The sequence below is a fragment of the Microcebus murinus genome, chromosome 8 (genome assembly GCF_040939455.1).
Source record: "Microcebus murinus isolate Inina chromosome 8, M.murinus_Inina_mat1.0, whole genome shotgun sequence".
NCBI classification, from domain to species: domain Eukaryota; kingdom Metazoa; phylum Chordata; class Mammalia; order Primates; family Cheirogaleidae; genus Microcebus; species Microcebus murinus.
Genome location: NC_134111.1, coordinates 78,012,441 through 78,033,577, shown reverse-complemented (window position 1 = coordinate 78,033,577; position 21,137 = coordinate 78,012,441). Strand labels below are relative to the sequence as shown.

Sequence of the window (21,137 nt, the reverse complement as noted above, 5' to 3'; positions counted from 1 at the left end):
TTGTTTATTAGAGGTTATTAACTTTGGGGGTTTATGTGCTGTCTCTTCGACTCAGAGCACACAACCATTCACTTAAATGGGATGCACAAAGTTCTGCACACACTCTAGTGAACTCATTTGATATTTTATACTGCTCTATTAGATAAGCTCACTTAAATCAGGCTTTTTTTTTTGCAGAATAGGCCATTATACATACATATTAAATATCTACTATCTTTTTGGAAGTTATTGAGGTATATTAAGAATCTTGAACAAGGTTGAGCTAATAGAAAACATTAATTGGAAAAATGGACAGCTGCTAGACCTAGAGTCAAAAGTGACCTCATAGGCAGCAATTATTTTAATCTTTTTTCCTTAGACCAGGGATTTCTTTGGAGATCTCAGAGGCTACTGACTATGGAAGAGAAAAAGTAAAAACAATGGTGATATACCCATGATGTATTTCTTCCTACTATTCTTTCCTGCCCCTCACCCATAAAATTTCTTTTTGCTGTAAAAAATTGAAAGGGATTTTTAAAATTCACTTAAAATTATTTGTCTATGAGTTATTCATTTAATTCCAAGTTGACTGATTTTTTTTAGTAATCTCTATGCATACTTAGAAATTCTTATGAGTTGTAAAAAAAAAAAAAAAACAATCCCAAAATACAAACTGTTTAAAAATGTAATGATATTTTTAAATGAATTCTAAGTGTAATATTGAACAAGATTTGTATAAGGTTACATTTAAGAGATAAACGTCCTTCAAATTTGGAGTTTTATTTTCATACATTGGAACCAATCATATTGTTCACATCTCACGTAATTTAGTAGGGTTTTTGTAAAGCTTACAGGCTATAGGCCCTGTGTGTATAGTGACTAATAAGAAAAATAAATCCTTGCCTGCTTCAACTAGAAGGACTGTTTCAGCAGTTCAGGATATAAACATATAAAGCTTAAAACTAGAGAATCATTAAGAAGAAAGAAAAAATGATAATTTCTTATTTTTTTCCATCTGGGCATCTCCTTCCTTCCTACATCTTACTGCTTCACTAGATCCATTGGTTTGAAAATGGTACCACAGTTCTTCCAAGCAACTGCAACTTCTTATCCTCTGCCCCGGCCTCAGTATAATTGGTCAAGCTTGATTTTGCAGATAGACAATCAGGACATTGCTCTCTTACTTTTCTACTGATTGTACAATTCTAAAAATTAGGATTAGAATAATAGTCTCTAAGACTAAGACCTAAAGGAATTCAGAAACTGTGTCCAATTCATGAGGCTCTCTGTGCACTTCTGCACACATGCAGTGACCAGAACTCAGAGGTGTACAGGGTGGCTATGGCAGACACTATATTTTGACTGACCCAAAGTCACCACCAACAACCCAATTCTCCCTAGCTGCTTACTCCCTAGCTACTTTCTGGCTAGATGGCATGTGGTGTGATAATCCTGGCCGATGAAACAGGAGGAGAAGTTTGCTGGGCAGCACTTGTTAGACAATACTGGATTTCCTGATTAAGGGAAGAATGTTGACACACCCTTTTGACTTTTGCTTTTTTTTTTTTTTTTTTTTGGTCCCTGGAACATGGATATGATTGCTATAGATACAAGCCAGAAAGTCAAGAATGGAAGAGCGGGGAAAAAGAAGGAGCCTACGTCTCTGATGGATTCGTTGAGCCACTGAATTGGCCTTATTCAGATTTCATGTTATGTAAGACAAATGGATCCCTGTTTATTACACCAGTGTTAGTAGGGTCTCCGAGCATTGCAGGGGAATGTGCTCTTAGCTAATATCATTTTAAGTGGTAAAGAGTAACTTTCTGCATTGACCTGAAATCTCTTAACAAACATATCATCATCATTCTGTACCATAAATATTCTTATCCTCTCCTTCCAGGTGATAGTCCTCAATGATATCCTCAATGATATGAAGTCAGCCAATACACTTTACACCCTTTCGCCCTTCTTGTAGTTAAATATCACCATTTATTTCTACCATGGACAAGATTTTGCTTTTTTATTCTGTTTTAAATTTATTCTTGTATTGCCAATTGATTTCATTCTAATTATAAATATAATATATACTTGTAAAGGTTTGAAATATGCAGGAATGTATAAATAATAAAATAAAAATTATACATGTCACACTAACAGAAAACCAAATTAACATTTTGCTGAATTTCCTTCCATTATTTATAAGTCATGCATCATAATGACAGGGATATATTCTAAGAAATGTGGTCTTAGCTGATTTTGTCATTGTATGAACATCATAGCATGTATTTATACAAACCTGATTGTATAACCTACTATACCTGCACACCTAGGCTATATGGTATTACTCTCAGGCTATAAACCTGTACAGCATGTTACTGTACTGAATATTGTAGGCAACTGTAACACAATGGTATTTGTGTATATAAACATATCTAAATACAGAAAAGGTACAGTAAAAATATATTACTATAATCTTATGGGATTATCATCATACATGCAGTCTGTTGTTGCCTGAACACCATTATGCAGCACATGACTACATGTATACGTCAACATGGACATACACATACATATACATGTTAATATAACTACATACCTTGCTTCTTTCAACTTACATTTTATCATTAATATTTCTCATTTCATTAAATAGGTTGAAGATTTTGATTAGTTACATAATAGTATATTATATCTGTTAGATTAGTATTTTACAATTTTACTAATCCTCTTAAATGCTGGAAAATTAAGTTCACTACAATGAAAAATCCTTATACTTAAATCTTGGTCAAATTTTTTATCTCTTTTTAGTGTGGGAGCTAATTTCTCAAGTGGACTTACTTGGTAGAAGATAAAAATAGTATTAAGGTGCCTTATACCATTACCACTTTGCCTTATAGTAGTGTCTACTTAAATACCCAATAAGCATGGATATTTTAGTAGTTGCCAATGTTTGCCAATATCTCAATTTTCTTACTTGTGAGGTTGAATATATTTCATATTTGTCAAATAAATTTCTTTCTTCCTTTATGAATTGTCATATACTTTTCCAGTTTTATATTGAAATATTTGTTTTCCCATTATTTATAAGAGCTCTTCATATATTAAGGATGTTAAGCCTTTGTCAAGTATTTTATAATTATCCTTTTATTCTCTTGAACAACAAAGAACATATGGATAATAGGGAGTGATTATTAAAGCAATGTTTCTTAATCCTATTTTAAGAATGCTGGAGTTTCCAAATCAATTAACTTTTCAGGATGTTACTGAAGTAAAAAAACCCAAAAATGAACAACGTAATCCAAAGTGAACACTTAGGATCATTTCTTAGTTTTAAATATATTAATATTATTCATAGTAAATCTCTTCTCCAATTTAAGAAAAAAGATTTTCTCTCTTTATTCAAATAAGCTTCTCTAAGTATTTTTCTTATATATGAGCATTTTTTTTTCAAAATGAACCTTCAAAAATACACCTAGAAAAGTACATGGTAATGACATATCAAACAACAGTTTAAGACTGTTAACTTCTTTTAGGGATATGATATTCCCAATCCATAATGATGAAGCATATCATCAGTTTTCCCAGTGGGTGGACAATTAGATAGAGCTGCCTTTAGAAATTCTTGCCCTTAACGACTTTGTGACCACATTCTCAATGTAACATCTCTAAATTATGGCTTGGTCATGGGTAAGGCATTTAAGTAATACTGTTTTACTGTTTTTTAAAGGGATACAGCTCTAGGTATCTAAAAGGCTAGTTAATTTAGCCCATATAAGGGTTAACTCACACATCCATCTATATCAAGTAGCTCTGCTGGAAACTGAACACAGGGCCTTTTGATGTTCCTCAGTTGTCTTGGCATATGAGGTTGTAGTAAATAGACTTTACTTGCATTATTAAGTTATTTGATTAAATCTAAATACAAATATTGCTTTGTGGATGAAAATCTGCATAAATTATGAAGCTCTATTGGGTGAGCCTGTATCATGTATTTAAACCACTTGGAATATTTTCAATTTACTTTGAATCAATTGTCTTCTTCGATTCAGGATTTTTTTTTTTTGGTATCACTTCAGGATATTTGTCATGACAACTAATACTGTGTGACCCAAGGTGAACAAAATCTCTAAATATTCAGCTTAACACAGTATTTGCCACAACTGACATGCAACCAAATTGCTCTATACTAATGTAATTCAATTTCATGTTGCTTCAGGTAAGAGCAAGCAGTTCAAGCATGTTTTGAATATAATTCCCATGGCACTAGGTTTATGCACAATGTTATTCTTGTGCAAACAGATTTATGGAAAATGAGATTAATAAATAAGCACAAAGATTTTTTTATTACAGAAATTTTATCTTCAACTCTAATTCTATAATCAAAAGGAAAAACTTATTTATTAAAACTAAATAGTATAAAAATACATACTTCAGATGTAAAAACAATAACAAAAGGAAGATCTAGAGGAATACAAAGGGAAAAAGAACTTCAGTGAGGAACAGAAGACTAGACGAGACCACAACAATTTGATCTAATTTACCCTCTCTGGTGGTGCAAGTGAATTCACGTGATCTAAATCAATTATGTCAAGTGATTGCCTAATTTATTCATAGATTCCTCCAATTAGGAGATAAAGCACACAGCCCTTTTCCTCAAGTTTTAAACAACTGCTTTCATTCTTCTTCATTTAATGAAATTGAGGCCTTTGGCCTTCTATATTTCCAGTGTTTGATTCCTTCTTTAAATATATGCATCTTTACGAGCCTTTCCCAAACACCTCCCTTATAAATGAACAAAACGAGTTGAGTTATGTGACCATGCGTGTAGGGCAACACTCTTGCACCCTTCTAAAATACCTTTATCCTTATTTTATTTTTCTACTTAAATCAAAGCATTTATTTGTATTTTTATTCACACGTCATTTGTTTCCGCTTTTATTCATTCATTCAATCTTTTGATGTAGGAAAGGGGAACCTGACTACTTAGCAAGATCAGTGAAATCAATCATCGAGATCAATAGAGTTTCTGAGATTGCAGCCAGACTGCACTGACACTGTCCGTTCGCCCATCCATGTCGGATTTACAGGGCACCTACGTTACACACGCTAAGTGGGGAGGTGAGGCATCCTAGACCTGTAACGTACGACCCTTTAGGGGCTTGCAATCTGATTGTAGTGGGAAAACATTCTCAGTGGGTACCCAAGAGAGTATGTAATTCTGTGCTAAAATTAGTAATAGTAATTATCATTGCTTTAGGAATTCCGAACAAGAAGTGGAAAAAAAATGACAGCCGCCTAAAGCAGGCAAGACTTGAATGGATCCTGAATATCAGATAGATGTTTAAAAGGAGAGGAAAGAGAATGGGTCTCCTAGTTGTAGGGTTAAGACTGAGTGGGAAATTAATAAGCCTCAATTGAAACAGAAGGCGGTAATGGCTTAGAGCCCAGCCATCAATATTAAACGTGCCGGAGTTCAAATCCTGGCTCCACAACCTACTAGCTGTGAAACTAGTCAGCTCTTCCAGCCCTGATCACACCCTCTGTAAAATGGCTATAGAATTACTGTACAAGGACATTGTGCCTGGCATACAGCAAGTGCTCAAAAACCAATCACATTTACAACTAATGATTTTCCCCTTCTTCCTCCTCATGTTCTAGATTAATAAGCATTGGAGCTTGAATTTTGGGCCTGAGAAAGTTGATCTTTTTGCCATATGTAAGGGACAATCAGTGGTTTCTGGCCACAAACACTCAGTGATATCTTAGAGGTTATTTCACCACACGAGGGCCATTCTTTTGGAGGCGTACTGCAGTGCCCTCAGTCACATTCTGTTCTCACAGTCCATGTTGAATTTCAGCGTGGTTAGTTACAGCCTTGTTCCTTCCTGCTGCTCTCAGTTAATTCCTACCTGTGGGTATTGAAACATTATTGTTTAGCAGCTGTGGACACTTCTCTACCCTGGAGATTCTCTGAGGTTGCAGCTTCCTTCACAGCACTGCTCCACACGTCCCGGCTTGTTGGCAGTCCTTCCTCACCCTACGCTGGCTGCTGCATGTCACCTTTAAACCTCACAGCGTACTCATATCTTCTTTGCCAAGGACGTTCCTCAGAGGACTAGACCTATGAGACGGTCTGTGCTCAAAGTTTCTGTGAGCAAATGTACCTGGGAAGCGCTGCATATATTATATCTTGGAGACTCTCGAAGCCTGCCGATGTACATGAAACACACTAAAGGTTGAGAGCAATCCTGTACGTCTGTTTAACTGCGTCAGCATTTCCCAAGCTTCCTTGATCATTCTTTATCATTCAAGTCACTACGAAGACCTTCAATCTGTTAAGTTTCAACAACGTTTTTGTGGAGATCTATGTTTATCTTAGCATATTCTTCAATCTTTGATAAAGTTGCCCAGAGGACTGGGCCACTGTGATTTTCCTCTGGCCTTTCTGAGGACACAGAAAGCACTGGGATTATTTATGTGGCATCTACTGATTTATTAAAGCTGGAAAGAAAAAAAGTCTGTGATGTGGCTCGTTTCCACTCAATTAGGGTGCCACGATAATTTTCTCCAAATTTTGAATATGGGCTAAATGTTTTCCAATTCCATGGTGCACCTTTACAGCTCTCACGATTCTTTCAAGACAATTCTGAAGTGCTTGGGGATTGGGGATTATGCCAGTTAGTTCCTGGATCAGTTGAGAATAGATCAGTTTATTCCCAGCTCACTTAAAACCATCACTCTTGATTAGTCAATTTCCAATTTGATCTCTATTTTAATTTTCAGTTTAATTTTTATACCTTCATTGGATAGAGTTCCTAGTTACCTTTTCTTATGAACACTGGAAACCAAGTGGGTACTAAAACATTAGCCTTTCCAGTCATGTTTCCTCTTTCTACAGTTTGTAGGAGTTATGTTTGTTCCACTGGCAATCATGCCAGTTCTTTATTCACTTATTATTACCATTTACACACCTAATCTCTCAAACTTTGTACATGAGAGTATTTCCACTTAACAAAAGGAAAGCTGCAGAAACAAGATATTGCTGTCGTCACTGATGCCTCAGATATTTAGAACATTATCTGGCACAGAGGAAGCACCCAACAAATATTTGCTTAATAAATGAATGAATGAAGGAGGAAATAGGATGGATGGATGAATTTTACATAAAATTTAAATTATATTTTCAAGCAATGGACAACTTTTCAGTCTTATAAAAGCCAAGCTGGTGTTTATGGTGATGTCAGTCTTTGTACTAACGTGCTCTAAAGCAGCCAGAACTGCTGCATATAAAGTCTTGTAGCTTTGGGGGTTTTCATGAAGAACTAAACATAAATTATTTTTAAAAAGATTAATTGACTTGCCCCAGATTAAGCAGTTTGTGTTATAAATTAGTTTGAATTCTGACTCGGCCCCTGGTTCATGTTTAGACATTTTTCTAAACATTTAATGCAAGACACAAATGTATTAATTAATTTGTACTTTGGAGTAACAAAGTGAAAGCAAAGTATCTATTTTCCCTGTGAGCAATGGCCGAAACTTGATCTGTAATGTAGAATAACATTGTACTTCCAAAAAGTGATATTTAATATCGAATTTTTCAGTCTTATAATGGAAATGCTTAGATAATGCACAGAAAATATGCAGTTAAACAGATGAAAAATGTTTAACCACAGAGTAGTTTTAAAAGATAAAAATACTCATTTTAAGTCTATAACATTGGAAAAAATGAAAAAAAATGATGACACTCAGATTTTTCCATATACTGCTGATAAGAGCAAAACTGTTTTTCCACAGGGCAACTGGTCATATGAATCAAAAGCTTAGAGCTTAAATATATCATCTGGCCAGAGAGTTATACTTATAGAAATTGTAATCATAAAATAATCATGATTGTTTACAAAGGCTGATGTACTAGCAGGCTCAATGCATTGCTATTTTTAAGAGTGAAGAATTGGAAACAACATTTACGACAAATAATATAATATTAGGCAAGTGAATCCTGTTACACTTATTCAACAGCAAACTTTACAATTAAAAGATAATGTACAAGCAAAGAAATGGAGAATAACATTTAGGTTAGACTGTTAACACAAATTTAAAAGGATGTTTGGTATAATTACTTTTGGGAAAAAATTAGAAGAATATAGATATGCATACATGAGAATAAGAATATTCAAGACTAAAGATGTTCTGCTTTTTAAAGAATAAACTGCTACTGTGCCTAACAATAAGACAGTTGTATCTCCTTATAGTAGCTTTAATCTTTGCATAAAGTATTGCCAATAACAAATTTTTATCATTCAGAATATCAGAAGAGATATACTTATGAAACTGTAAAATTCACTTAATATATATTACTTTTTTATTATACTAATATTTAATTGTATATTATATGTAATATTTTCACCTAATGAAACTCACTTCAAAATGACTAAAATGGATTTGGTTCACATTTGTAAGGAGAATTAAAGTATTTTGTTCCACTCTTTGAATAGCTTCCTTAGCTTCATATTTTTATGAAGATGTTCTTATATTAATACAAAAGTTCTTTTAAAAAGAACACAGAATTTCATTTGAATATGAACAATGGCTTAGGAAACAAAGGCAAGCGAGAAGAAGAAGTTCATATTGGCTTTATTTAAAAGGCTTAGAATCCTAGATGTAGAGCCTCAACTGAGGTACAGAATATAAGGACGACAGTATAATACATCATGCACTAATCCAACTTTTAAGAGGCGGCCAGAATATTTAAGTTTTAAAGGATAAGGCAGTCTTTCCATTGATCAAGATTTCTCATCAGAGCACAAATAATGTTCTAAATATACAGAGGTCAATTTAATAAAAATCTGCATGAGTTAGTTACTGGCAGAACATCATTGGTTAATGTTCAGCTACAAATATTTCCAACCCTTATAGATTTTCTTTGTATTTCTTGGGGGAAAATAGAACATTGGATTTCTTTCTCAGACACTGGAATTTTAAATTAACTACATATTCTATGCACTAATCCCCTGGCTTGAGAAAATATAGTCTGAGTGAAAAATGGCATGGCCACATTTGAGATCATTTGTGACCCCGTGATTGAATAAAGGATGTACTTTCCAGTACTTTGTGATACTTGAGGAGAATTTACTTATATTGACTGTTCTAGCCAATCACCAACTACAAGAAAAATGTGTAGATGTGGAGGCTCACCTCTAATACTACTACTACTAACCTTACCCTCTCGGTGACTGCTACTATTACTAATAACAACACAGAATGTCATATGTGCTAGGCATCAGGTGAAGTGTTTTTATATAAGAGGGATGATCCTTGCTTTTTTTTTCAGATGGGGGCATAGGAGAGAGTTGTACTTCACTTACTCATTTACCAAATGATAAAGGAGTCAACTGTGCTTAAGGCATTTGTAAGAATTTCTTCATTGGATGAGGTATGCCAAGGATGAACTGGAATGTGCTATGACTTTCAGACAAGTCCAGAAACATAGCAGTATAAAAATACAATTTCTACACAAAAGGCATTGTTTTCCAATTAATAGTAATAGTGAATTCAAAGTCAAATTCTTCTTAAAAATATATTTCTCAAGGAATTTAAAAAGTAAAGCAGGAAGAAAGGCTACATATGGACTTAGAGAAAGAGAAACATATTTTTGACATAGAGAACCATTTTTATATCTTTGCTCCCCAATCAAATAATTATTTTAACTAATTATTTTAACTAATTTTAAACAGAATCTGCCTTATTCTGCTATATCTAAAATAATAATCTAGTTATAAATGTGGGGAAGTGATCTATATGTCTACATTCAGTTAATATTAATGATAGTCTATAATTAATTTTTAATTGTAGCATTTGTCTAAAATATTTCTTAAATTTTATTTAATCCATGTTGATTTTCTTAACTTTTTGCAGAGGCCTGCTTTGGATGGAGGTGCTATGAATTGCATATGAAATCTTTCCTAAGTAGAGATATCACTCTAAGAATTTAGCCTAGGTTCTGACATACAATTTCTCTAAACTCAACTTGTTTTCACCTACTCATTCCACTTCAATTACAACCTACATGGCTGTTTCAACTATATGAACATATTAAGATACAGCAACAAAAAATAAAATGAACCTGTATTCCTTATCAGAAACTGAAACGTACATGATGGTCCCTTTTCCATCATTCTGGTGAATTCTTCTCAGTCTTCATGAATTGCTTTAATTTATATGCTTTTTCCTTTCATACCAAACATACTACAAACCAGAATTCAGTTTTCCATCACTATCTTCTTTCTAGATTTCAAAGCTTATAAACTTGATTATCTTCTGAAGTGGTTATCATTGCTTGATAGTGTTTAGGGTACAGATTCAATTTTAAACAGATTTTAGTTTTTCAATGTTAGCCATGAAAATATTTGAGAGTTCTCCTATGCCTCTTAAATCATCTCTCTTCCAGGTATAATATCTTCCTTTCTTTCAACTATGCTTCACAGGACATGGTTTCAAGCCCTCTCACCAATATTTGGGTGCACTTTGTACTGTCTTTGTATCTATTAAAGTACCCAGAATTAAATACAGCACTGTAAATGTGTTATGATCAGGGCAGGATAGAGTGGAGCTGTTACCTTCCTTGATCTGATAACATAGAACTAGATTTGACTACGTAAGGCAAGCAGCTAAAACTCAGGGGACTTCCCAAGAATTGCTATCATGTCAACTTTCCCAAATCCTATACTTGTACAGCTGAATTTTTTTTAAAACCTGACTTTAGGACCTTCCCTTTATCTTTCAACGACATTCTATTTAAAATAACTTCTAGTCCCCTCAGTCTTCATCTTTACCTATATTTGGCTTCAGAGAAATCATTTCTATCTGAATCTCTATCATCTGAAATTTTATTATTTATTCACAGTGTGCAACTTTGTCATCCATTTACACAATGAGAATGAAAACCCCATAAGATTGCAACCTTCATCTTATATACCTGGGATATTTCCTAGCATACAGTAAGTATCCAATAAATGTTTGTTGGATGAATGCATCATTCTTTGTTAAATTCTATCTTCTTCAATTCTGGAGAAACCATTCAAATGCTAACTTTGTTAATTTAACATATTACCCAATTCTTTGAGACAATGTCTCCTGAAATTTGGTAAGAATGCCTTTCAATGCCTTCATGCAAATTATACACATCCAGTCTTCATAAAATTCTGTTCAGTCTTATTAGTACACAATGACAGGGGTCAAGTATAGTCTTATAATATATATTATTTAATTTCCTTCAAGGTGACAATGAGCCGTTAATTAGTACATTTCAGGAAAGGGCATTTTATTGTTTTATCTACCCTAGTGTGTAATTTGACTCATAAGTCTCAATCAGAAAACAAACTGAAATACCTCTATAAAAATCACTAACACCTATATTTATAACATTTCCCTAATTTACCAGTCTAGAAATCCTACCAAAAAAGAAAGGAGACACCACTAATTTCAAGGATTCCATGGAGACTGCTGGTGGCCATCACTTTTTTTTTTTTTTTTTATCATTTCACAGACATGGAAATTTTCTGAGGATCAGCACTGAGATCACTAGTTGTTTATGGAATTCGTCATCTTTGTGAAAATTGGTAATTTGCTTCCTGTCTCCCAGTGTGAGGCCTACTCTTCATGATTTCTAATGATCAGGACAATCACTTTACAATCCTTTCAGTGCACAGGGATAAAATTGTCTAGAATTCCATTCCCTGGCAGCCACGCTTTTTCACTTCGAACATCATTTTCTTGTGTGCATGAAGATAAAATTAACACAGGAACTGGGTGGCTTTGCTTTCCACCTGACATCTGTTAGGTGTTTTAAACAATGGGCTACTTCACACACTTTCTTTTTTATGCTTTAAAAATAGCTTGGCAGTCAAGCTCTTATTTGGTTTTGTAAGTCTCATCTTATGCAGCTGTTTAGCTCTACCTGCATTTATTCTTTTAGATTATTTTCACTATTTTTTCCTTTTCTTTTATCATTTGCTTCTCTCTTTCCTACATAGCCAAGGTTATCAGAGAGTTCCTAAAGCAGCCACTAGTGTCTTCAGACGCCTCTCCCTTTTCTTCCTCAGTTATGATCATAATGTCAGAATTTCCTTTGGGAAATCTTTCTTTAGCTCTTGAGTTTTCCTTTCCTGTTATGGTTTCAATCTAGGTACATGCAGCAAGCACCATTTCTCTTATTTGCTTATTAAATCCCCAGTGTTTAATGTACTTCCTGGCACACAGTAGGCACTCAATAAACATTTGATTATGAATGAATAAACATCCTCTGTAATTCCTTAATTTTGACTTCCTAAATCTTAGGGCATACATCTGACTTCATCTTTGGATTCTTCCTTGATTATATACAAGGTAAATAGATACTTTCTTTTAGTGTTACCAATGATTAATTTTTTTTATCTAATGGGTATTTTTTTCTTTAAAGTCTAAGTTGTATCCAGAATAGTAGTACCTGGTTGAGCTTTCCTCATCTTCAGAGGTTTACTTATTGATGGACAGCAAAGAAGACCCATGGATATAAATAAAATTTATATTAAAATAAATATACATAGGGAGATAAAATAGCATCACAGTTACTGGAATATATAATTTTATAAAAATTCTCCTGTTTATTTGATCTTCAGGATATTCATCTTATTATCAAGAATGCATATAGAAATACCTCATTATCTAAAAAAATATTTTTAAAATAAAGATTCAAGCAGTAGAGTTAACCTTTTTTATGCCCATCTTTCATCTGATATTAGAGATGCCAAACTACTCTCTAAGAGAAATATCTGACATATATAAAAAGGTTATATTCAAAATGTATCCCAAATATTTACCTTTGTAGATGCAAGGAATCAGTTGATTTATAATTTACTTCAATTGGGGGTGTTTCGAAACATTTTTTTAACTTAACAAAAATCAGGACAAGCAACTAACGGAAGACAAAACTGCTAAATCACAGATCTTGAAAGGAAATCAGCCAATCTATTTCTTGTCTTGATTTTAGGGAGAGTTATTCAAGACACATGCACTTTTTAAAGAGACTATGAGACATGGAATGTTAACAATCTTCATTGTCAGGAAACTTCCTAAAATTTCTTCTAAATGCCTCATGCATCACTTTAGGCTCATTTCCTCTCATTGAACAGAGGCAGGACAGCTGGCCGGCTTCTCCCATCTGCACTGCCTTACCCTTCTCCTAACTGTGTCATAGGACACCCTTCTGAAATGGGAGTGGAAGGCCGATTTGAAACCAGAGTGAAAACACTAAAAAAAAAAAAAAAAAAAAAAAAACGGTCTTGTGGAAAATAGCGTTTTAAACTTAACTTTGAATGGGGCTACTACAGATCAGGTCAACAAAGGTTCCGAAATACTGGAGTACTACCCCTTGAATAATTCAGACCAATTCTTAAACAGTATTATGGGGTCATAAAACACCAAGCCTGGAAATTAAAGATTTTTATGCTTCATCAAAAAGTCTTTGAATGTAATCCTTGGCACACTGCCAACAAGGGCAGCTCTTTGGGGGAAAACCCTATGCCAAAGGCCAAAGAGGCAGCTGTGTTATTCAGCTCCTGAGAGCTTCCAACTCAACACCCACACAAGCTCAATTATGAACAAATTAAAGGGATCCAGACTGAACATAGTAATTCTGGTAATTAAAATAAATAGAGAAAAGCCTACAATTAGTAGGAAAAGATTGATTTTGTGGAAAACCCAGAAGTATCTACCCAGTCTCCTAAGTGACACCCTAACCCCTTTGAATAAGCATAGTTACACCCAATTATTTAAAAATAAATTTCCTTTTATTCATCATTTTAATCACTTTTGATCTGACTTAAATGTGACCATATGTATGCCACTAAAAGTATCCACAATATTCTGAGGCAAAGGAGTCTCAAAAAAAAAAAAAAAGAAAACAAAACAAAACCTATAATGGGTTTATAGAAATTAATGACACTGAGTAAAATTGTAATCAGAGTTGTACACCTGCATTTTAGAGCATATAGATAATGGGCTACCCATTTCAGGAAGGTTTAATATATATCTCTATAGTTAATCAAATGGGCATCTTTTCAAGTGAAGAGATACATTTAGTCATACAAAAAGAATCAAGGATTCACTACTGGGGAATCTATTAATTAATTCACATATATTTTATTAATGGAATAAAGAGCAAAATATGCATCATCACCTTGTATAGGTTCTTAAAATAATAAAATTCAACATTCATTCCTGATTTTAAAAAAGTTTTTTTAAAAAAACTTTTAGGAAGCCAGGAATACAAAGAAACTTATCAATAGTTAGCTTGATAAAATGTTTGATAAAATGTTTCTATCAGGAACCAATAGTAAACATTATAATTAATGATCACATAAACACACACATACATATAGAAGTATTCATGTTTAATCTTTAAACTCTTTTGGATTAGCTAATTCTACAGTTTATGTGGAAGAATAAATGCATACAAAGAGCCAAGTTATTTTACAAAATAAGAAAAATCAGAGGAAGATTATGCTATAATCAAAATACAAAGTAACAGCATGATAATTTAAACAGGGCGACCCTGGCTTGGACCAGACTAATACAGCAACAGAATAGCATGTCTAGAAATCTGCTCATGTATGTATATATGGGAATTTAGTATTCAATGTAACTGTATTTCACATTAATAGGGAAAAAATGGAAAAGTCAATAAATGCTATTAATAATTTGCCTATTTATGTGGAGAAAAATTCTCCCACTTCATACCCCGTGGATAAAAATATATTATAGATCGCTAAACATTTAAAAAAGGTATTTAAAGGTACCAGAAAAAAAATAAATGAAGTAAACAGAAAACCCAAATGTCATAAAGGAAGAAAAGATGAAAGTATTTGACTATAACATGAAATTTTTTTATGGTAAAGGACATCACAAACTAAAAAGACCAATAATAGATTGTAAGAAATTATTTCCAACATGTATAGCAAAGTTCTAAAAATGAAAGAGAAAAAGAAGTAGCAAATGGCAATACTGGCAAAGGATATAAATAAGCAAATCGAAAAATAAGAAATACAAATGAACCCCCCAATCCTGCTACAACAAAAAATAAAACTCTCAATCAAGCCCACATTCCAACAAAAGAAGAAGAGAAAATTAAACTGTAAATCAACATTCATTACTATAACACTACGCAAATATTACCAAGAAACAACAAGTGACATAGACAAGTACACAGATAGGGAAGGAAATAGATACTTTCTCAACAAATACACAGCAAGCTACTTTTAAACCATGTTTGTTTCTGGTGAATAAGTGAAAGACGTGGAGGTGAGGAGGCTCTGTTATTCATAATAAGAATTGTCTGTGTTTGGAAATATAAGTGAAAATAAGTAAATGGAACCTTTAAAATAGTTTGAACACAGGAACAATGACTCATTGACATGCAAGTTAAAATACTAGCTTAGACTCAGCAGCAAAAGTGAAAGAAAAATAGATATGATGCTGATGGGGCCCATTAACCTCTGAAGAGTCCTACAGGCTTTCCACAGGAGAAATAGCCCAGATTAATTGATTACCCAATAAATAGGAGGTTTTTATCTTTATTTTTTATTTTGAACCATATAAAACTGTTTTTCTGGGTCAAAAATAGTCAAATAGCACCAATTTGGTATTCAACCTAAATACTTTAGGATACTTTAAAACCTTTTAAAGAATGGATCTTAATCCTGCTGTATTATTCTTATAAACAGAATCACCCACCTTTTTAACAAATAAATTAATTTCTGACATTAGCCCAATACGAGATAGAGAAATAAACTACAATTCTATTCCTCTAATCAAATAGAAAATACACTTTCAAATGTTTACCACTCAGGTATTACCTGAGTTAATTCACTGAGAACGTCAACACATTTATTAAGCTCATTCATTAGACTGTTCTGGGGAGCAGGTTCAGAATGCTCCTGGAATGCTGAAGATCAGGGCCTTCTGCAAGACTATTAGCTTTAAATTGGTACTTCCTAGAAGGGACCAAACCTGGATGATTACTCTAAAAATGTTTTTACAGCACATTATTGAGTACTTCAGCTGTATGGTGCATTTTAGCCAAGGCTTTTACTTTGGTACTTGTGTCCTTAAGAAAAGAGCTCATGACCTGCCCAATATTGTGAATTGAACAAACTTATGGTTTGTTCAATTATACTATAAATGCCTGTCATGTATAGTATATATAGAATAAAATGCAATGTATGACTGCTAACTTTACATTTTTTTTGCAATAACTATTTCACTTTAAAACCTCTCAAAAACAAAGTTTTCAGTAATAAAAAATATAAACAGAAATTCTGTTTCTGGACATGTCTTAGATTTTACATTTTACAGATTTTATAATATTTATCCTCTCTTAAATTAAAATAGAGGCGATCTGATTTTCTTTTGCAGAGATTTTTTTTTTAACCATAATAACTAGCTGCTCTTTTTTTTTTAATTAAGTGAGGAAAACAGTAATATATTTCTCCCATCAAAAATAAGACTAGTTTTTAGGCATTCGTCTTCTTTATAGAGAAATTGGAGAGACAGAACAGGAAATGTTTATCAAGCACTCTATAAAAATGAACTGCTCCTTAAATTATTAGTAATAACTTATGTCACTGTCAGACATTTTTCCTTTGTTTTGTCAAAGGTTCACGCTTGAGAAAATACCCTTTCTGACCAGTGCTCAAGACAGCTTCCTTGTTAAGGTTTTCTATCTGTCTCTCAGTATAGGTGATTACAGCAAATGCATCCCAGTGATTTAGTTCATTTATACAAAATAGAATCAATTTCTCTTGTTTCATCATGATTGAGCATTTTCCTGAACTCTTGTAAATGAATAACAGATAAGCACTATTTATCAGTTTGGTTGGTAAAGCTTGCAGTTTTGATTATTTTATTTATTTTCTTGTTGCTACTAATGAAATATATAACATGCCTCAAGAAAATACAATTGCAGATCTTGGCCTCTGAGCTTTCAAGAAGCAATGAATATTTTGCTGAGAATTTATTTTGCGCCCACATTCTTTCTTCTCTAATAGCACTCTAAGAGCCCACACACGGGAGGGCAGTGATTTTCTCGGGTATCTGAGATGTCTTCCAGGGCCTATACACACAGTTGACAGCGGCCCTTGTTCTGCCTTGGTAGCTGATAGTCACCCAGAAATTCCCTGTGGTGGTCAAGACCTCAATGAGATTGTTCAGGCATAGACTCAGGGTACCTTGACATCTTGTATCTGGCAAGCCCGGGGGACCCTTTCTTCCCTCCAATGTCACAGGTTTTGCCACAGGATTGGCAGTTAAGAGGTGAATCTTCTCCATTGCTTCCATCCCTGTCCACTGGAGAGAAGGATGGCACCAAGGGAGAAGATTCCTTCAACCACATGCTTCTCCCAGGCTCTGCCACAGGCAAGCCCACAAGGAACGGAAATGCACTAGCAGAGGTGAGAGAGCAAATACAAAAGCAGGTGAGTCAAACATGCTTATGGAATCCAGACCCTCCAGAAGGAATTGTGTTTTTCTGACCTGTAAAATGGAGGACAGTTTACAGACCACTCTATAAAAATAAATCACTTCTCCTTCTTTTACAAAGGGGGTAATTACAATGAAACGTGTGAGAGGAGGTAGGAAGAGGGGATGGCTACTATCCCTTCCTCCAGCCTTCTGCAGATCTTGCTCCCTGATGTGTGAGTTAAAGGGACAAAACCAGGACGTTTGGGAAGATAGATGGGCTGAGGCTGGAGAGATGACCTGGATGTCACCTCACCCTTGCTTACCAAGGTCCATGCTCTTCGAGGCTTTCAGATTAATTGATTCAGGCTGCCTGGCCGGTGTCACAGATCTGAAGTTGATGTGCTGATCCGGAAAAAATACTGCTGAATCCACCCCAGAGCTGTGGAAGGAAGCCATACACTGTACTTAGATTTAAAAGGTTTAAAATAAAATCTTTTTATAGAAAGGTGTGTGTTCGGGGAGGGGGGAAGGCAGTTCTCATTTTGAACACAGCTGCTCATCACTCTCGCTACAGCTTCCAAACCATGTATTTTAAACTAATTCTTAAATCTTAGGTTTCTTTTATGAGACATAGCGACTCTGTTTTCATGTATTTTATCACACTGTACAATTTAAATAAAATATTCTCTGAGTAATATCGTGTTTTACTCTTCACTGATTTCTGCTAATTGGGATCCTGCTGTACACTATATAACTTCAAGTGGGTAAGGAGAGCCTGGGAAGCACTAGCACTTCAAAGAATGTCACCAGCTATTAGCAAAGCCCAAAAGCAGGTTAAGAGATTTCTGTGGGCTAAGCATGCCCTTCCTTTAAAAACAAGTGAAAGCGCTGTATCCTTTAGAGAAAACCATCCTGTTGAATGACCGATGGCTGTAGGAGTTTGGTTTTCTACTTTATTTTGTTCTGTTTTCTAAAACTGTTAATGCTTAGCAGATAGTCTGCTCATCAATAACACCAAAAGGAAATAACAGGAAAAGCACAGTTGACAACTTAGACACAAGATACATCAAATGCCTGTTACAGGCTTCTTAGTACTTGTAGTCAATTTCAAAGAATTTTCTTTGTGTTGAATATTTATTTTGCTTAAGGTTGGAGGAGATTATATATGAGAATTACAGAAAATGGTTTATTTCTTGATCTAGGAATAAATTATATTAATATACTTTTAATAAATTAAATTATAGCCACTTTCTCCTTTGGCATTCTCCTGTTTAGAAAGTAAATACAGTGGCCCATCTCAACATAACTGCAATCTTAATCTCAAATACAGTGAAAATTCAAATGAAGTATCTTTAGGAAATCCGAAAGTACCAAAGCTGTGTTTTTCAAACAGAGTTTGATACTTTAAACAGCAAAACAACAACAAAAGTAACTATTTTGAATGAGAATCCTTCTAAAATGTACACAGGAATCTTGACTTTTAAACTAATCATACCAAAGTAAGTTTAATCTTTTCTTGAAACTCATCAGTCATGCATATTTAATATTGTCTTGCAGCAATGTTAAAATTAATATATAGCAATAAGAATACTGCTGAATGAATAAATGAACCTTCGTTACTACAATACAGTGGGTAGAGCGAGGAAGTACCCACGACGGGCAGCAGAGTGCTCAAGAGCACTGACACCTGAGTGGGTCTGTCTTATTTTAAATCCTGGCGCTGGCACTCACCAGCTGTGTCACCTGGGTGAGTTACTGGACCTGTCTGTGCTTCAGTTTCCTTATGTATAAAATGAGTGTAACTACACTCTCGACCTCAAAGGGTTGTTAAGAGGATAGAAGGAGTTAATATTTGCAAAGTAAGGAAGTTAGTGTCTGGCACAGAGTAAGTGCTATAGAAGCCTTTAGGTAACAAATAAGCAGATGAAGATCTGTTTTTGCTTTCCAGATGGATATAAGTTTCTGAGCCTTTCCAGTTACCTCTGCTTTTTACAGTTGCTTTGCCATCTCTGTTTCCGTCAGACTCTCAGTAGGCCTGTGACTAGGAGCCCTGCTCCCCTTGCATTTAGAAGGGTCATGTGGTGTGATGGTTAGGGGCCTGGGCTTTGAAGGGACATGTCAGGGTGTGTGGCCTCAGTTTCCTCATCCATAAAATGGGCAGTAATAGAATTTATGCTGTAAAGTTTTTGTAAGGATTAAATATATGTTAAATATCAAGAAAAGTGCCTTACACATAATAAGAGCTTAATCATCCTGAGCTATTGATAATCCATTTCTTTATTTCTGTAAGTTAAGTTAGAGTGGTCTTTGAGGGCCTGAGGCACTCTCCAATGGAAAGATTCTACATGTTTTCATAAAAATTTTTCAAGAAGTTTAAATCCACTCTTTTAGAATTATAATACTCTTTCTGGCTTCTTTCCTGTTGTCTGGTACATTCTCAATACACAAAGCTCCTGAAATTAGACCTAGTCTCTGGTGATGGCAAAACATGCCAACTGTGAACAAAAATGATTGATCCGCTTAGTGTTATTGACACTGGTGTAGCCTCATAGAAATACTTGGATTGTTTTCAGCCCTTCTTTTTTTTTTTTTTTGAGACACAGTCTCACTTTGTTGCCCAGCCTAGAGTGAGTGCTGTGGCGTCAGCCTAGCTCACAGCAACATCAATCTCCTGGGCTCAAGCAATCCTCCTGCCTCAGCCTCCCGAGTAGCTGGGACTACAGGCATGTGCCACCATGCCCAGCTAATTTTTTCTCTATATATATTTTAGTTGGTCAATTCATTTCTTTCTATTTTTAGTAGAGACAGGGTCTCGCTCAGGCTGGTTTCGAACTCCTGACCTCAAGCAATCCGCCCGCCTCGGCCTCCCAAGAGCTAGGATTACAGGCGTGAGCCACAGCGCCCGGCCGTTTTCAGCCCATTTTAAGAAATTTTGAGATACTACTATGAACATGAGCTTCTCCCTGAGCCCTGGTGTTTTGGAACCACTTGCCTTTCAATGTGTTATTCGACCTTTATTTGCACTTAGTTTTTCATCCTTTGATCTCTTGTGAAGATGTGGGCTTAGTGTCAGAAAGACTCATGGCCTTTATAGAATCAAAAAATTTAAGAGCTGGAAGGGATTAAAGGTCACCCCATCTTTTAGATAAGATCCTGAGGCTCAAAGAAGAGGACTGACGTTCCAAGGTCATACAGATGGCCGGGGGCAAAGCCAGGACCAGAGCTACAAGCTTTGGCTAAGATGATGGTCAGCCTGGGACACAGCTGTTGCTGATCCTGAATTCACAAAACTCAAGCCTTTCCCTTTTATGGTGCAGATTTGCTCACACCCCCTCAGGTAGTTTACATTTTAGGTTAGCTTTTTGTTTCAACAAAGTGATGTACATCACAGAATAAAAGAAAACCAAACAGTTAATAAAGCAGATGCCACACCTTATGATGAAAGTCTCCAGGGAGTAGGTTTAGGATCAACATGAATATTCCTCATTAAAACATAGATCACACTGCATTTAAAGCGCTCTGCTTAAGGCAGACTATGGGAATCTACCCAGCTAAATAATGTATTGGGGAAGCCTATTCATTGTCTTAGATGTCTTACCAAAATAGGCATTAGTGGACAAATTAGGAATAAGACTCAAATTTTCTCCGACTCTTGGGTAAAAATCATC

The 21,137-nt window shown here is 34.8% G+C and overlaps 1 protein-coding gene across 1 annotated transcript in view; it reads right to left on the bottom strand.

Moving 5' to 3' along the window:
* Nucleotides 1-21,137, bottom strand: part of PARD3B (par-3 family cell polarity regulator beta) — a 970,516-nt gene that overhangs the window by 357,403 nt on the left and 591,976 nt on the right. The window contains exon 15 of the mRNA XM_076005852.1: nt 17,793-17,908. Coding sequence (XP_075861967.1) covers nt 17,793-17,908 — 116 coding nt within the window. The remainder of the gene's footprint in view (nt 1-17,792; nt 17,909-21,137) is intronic.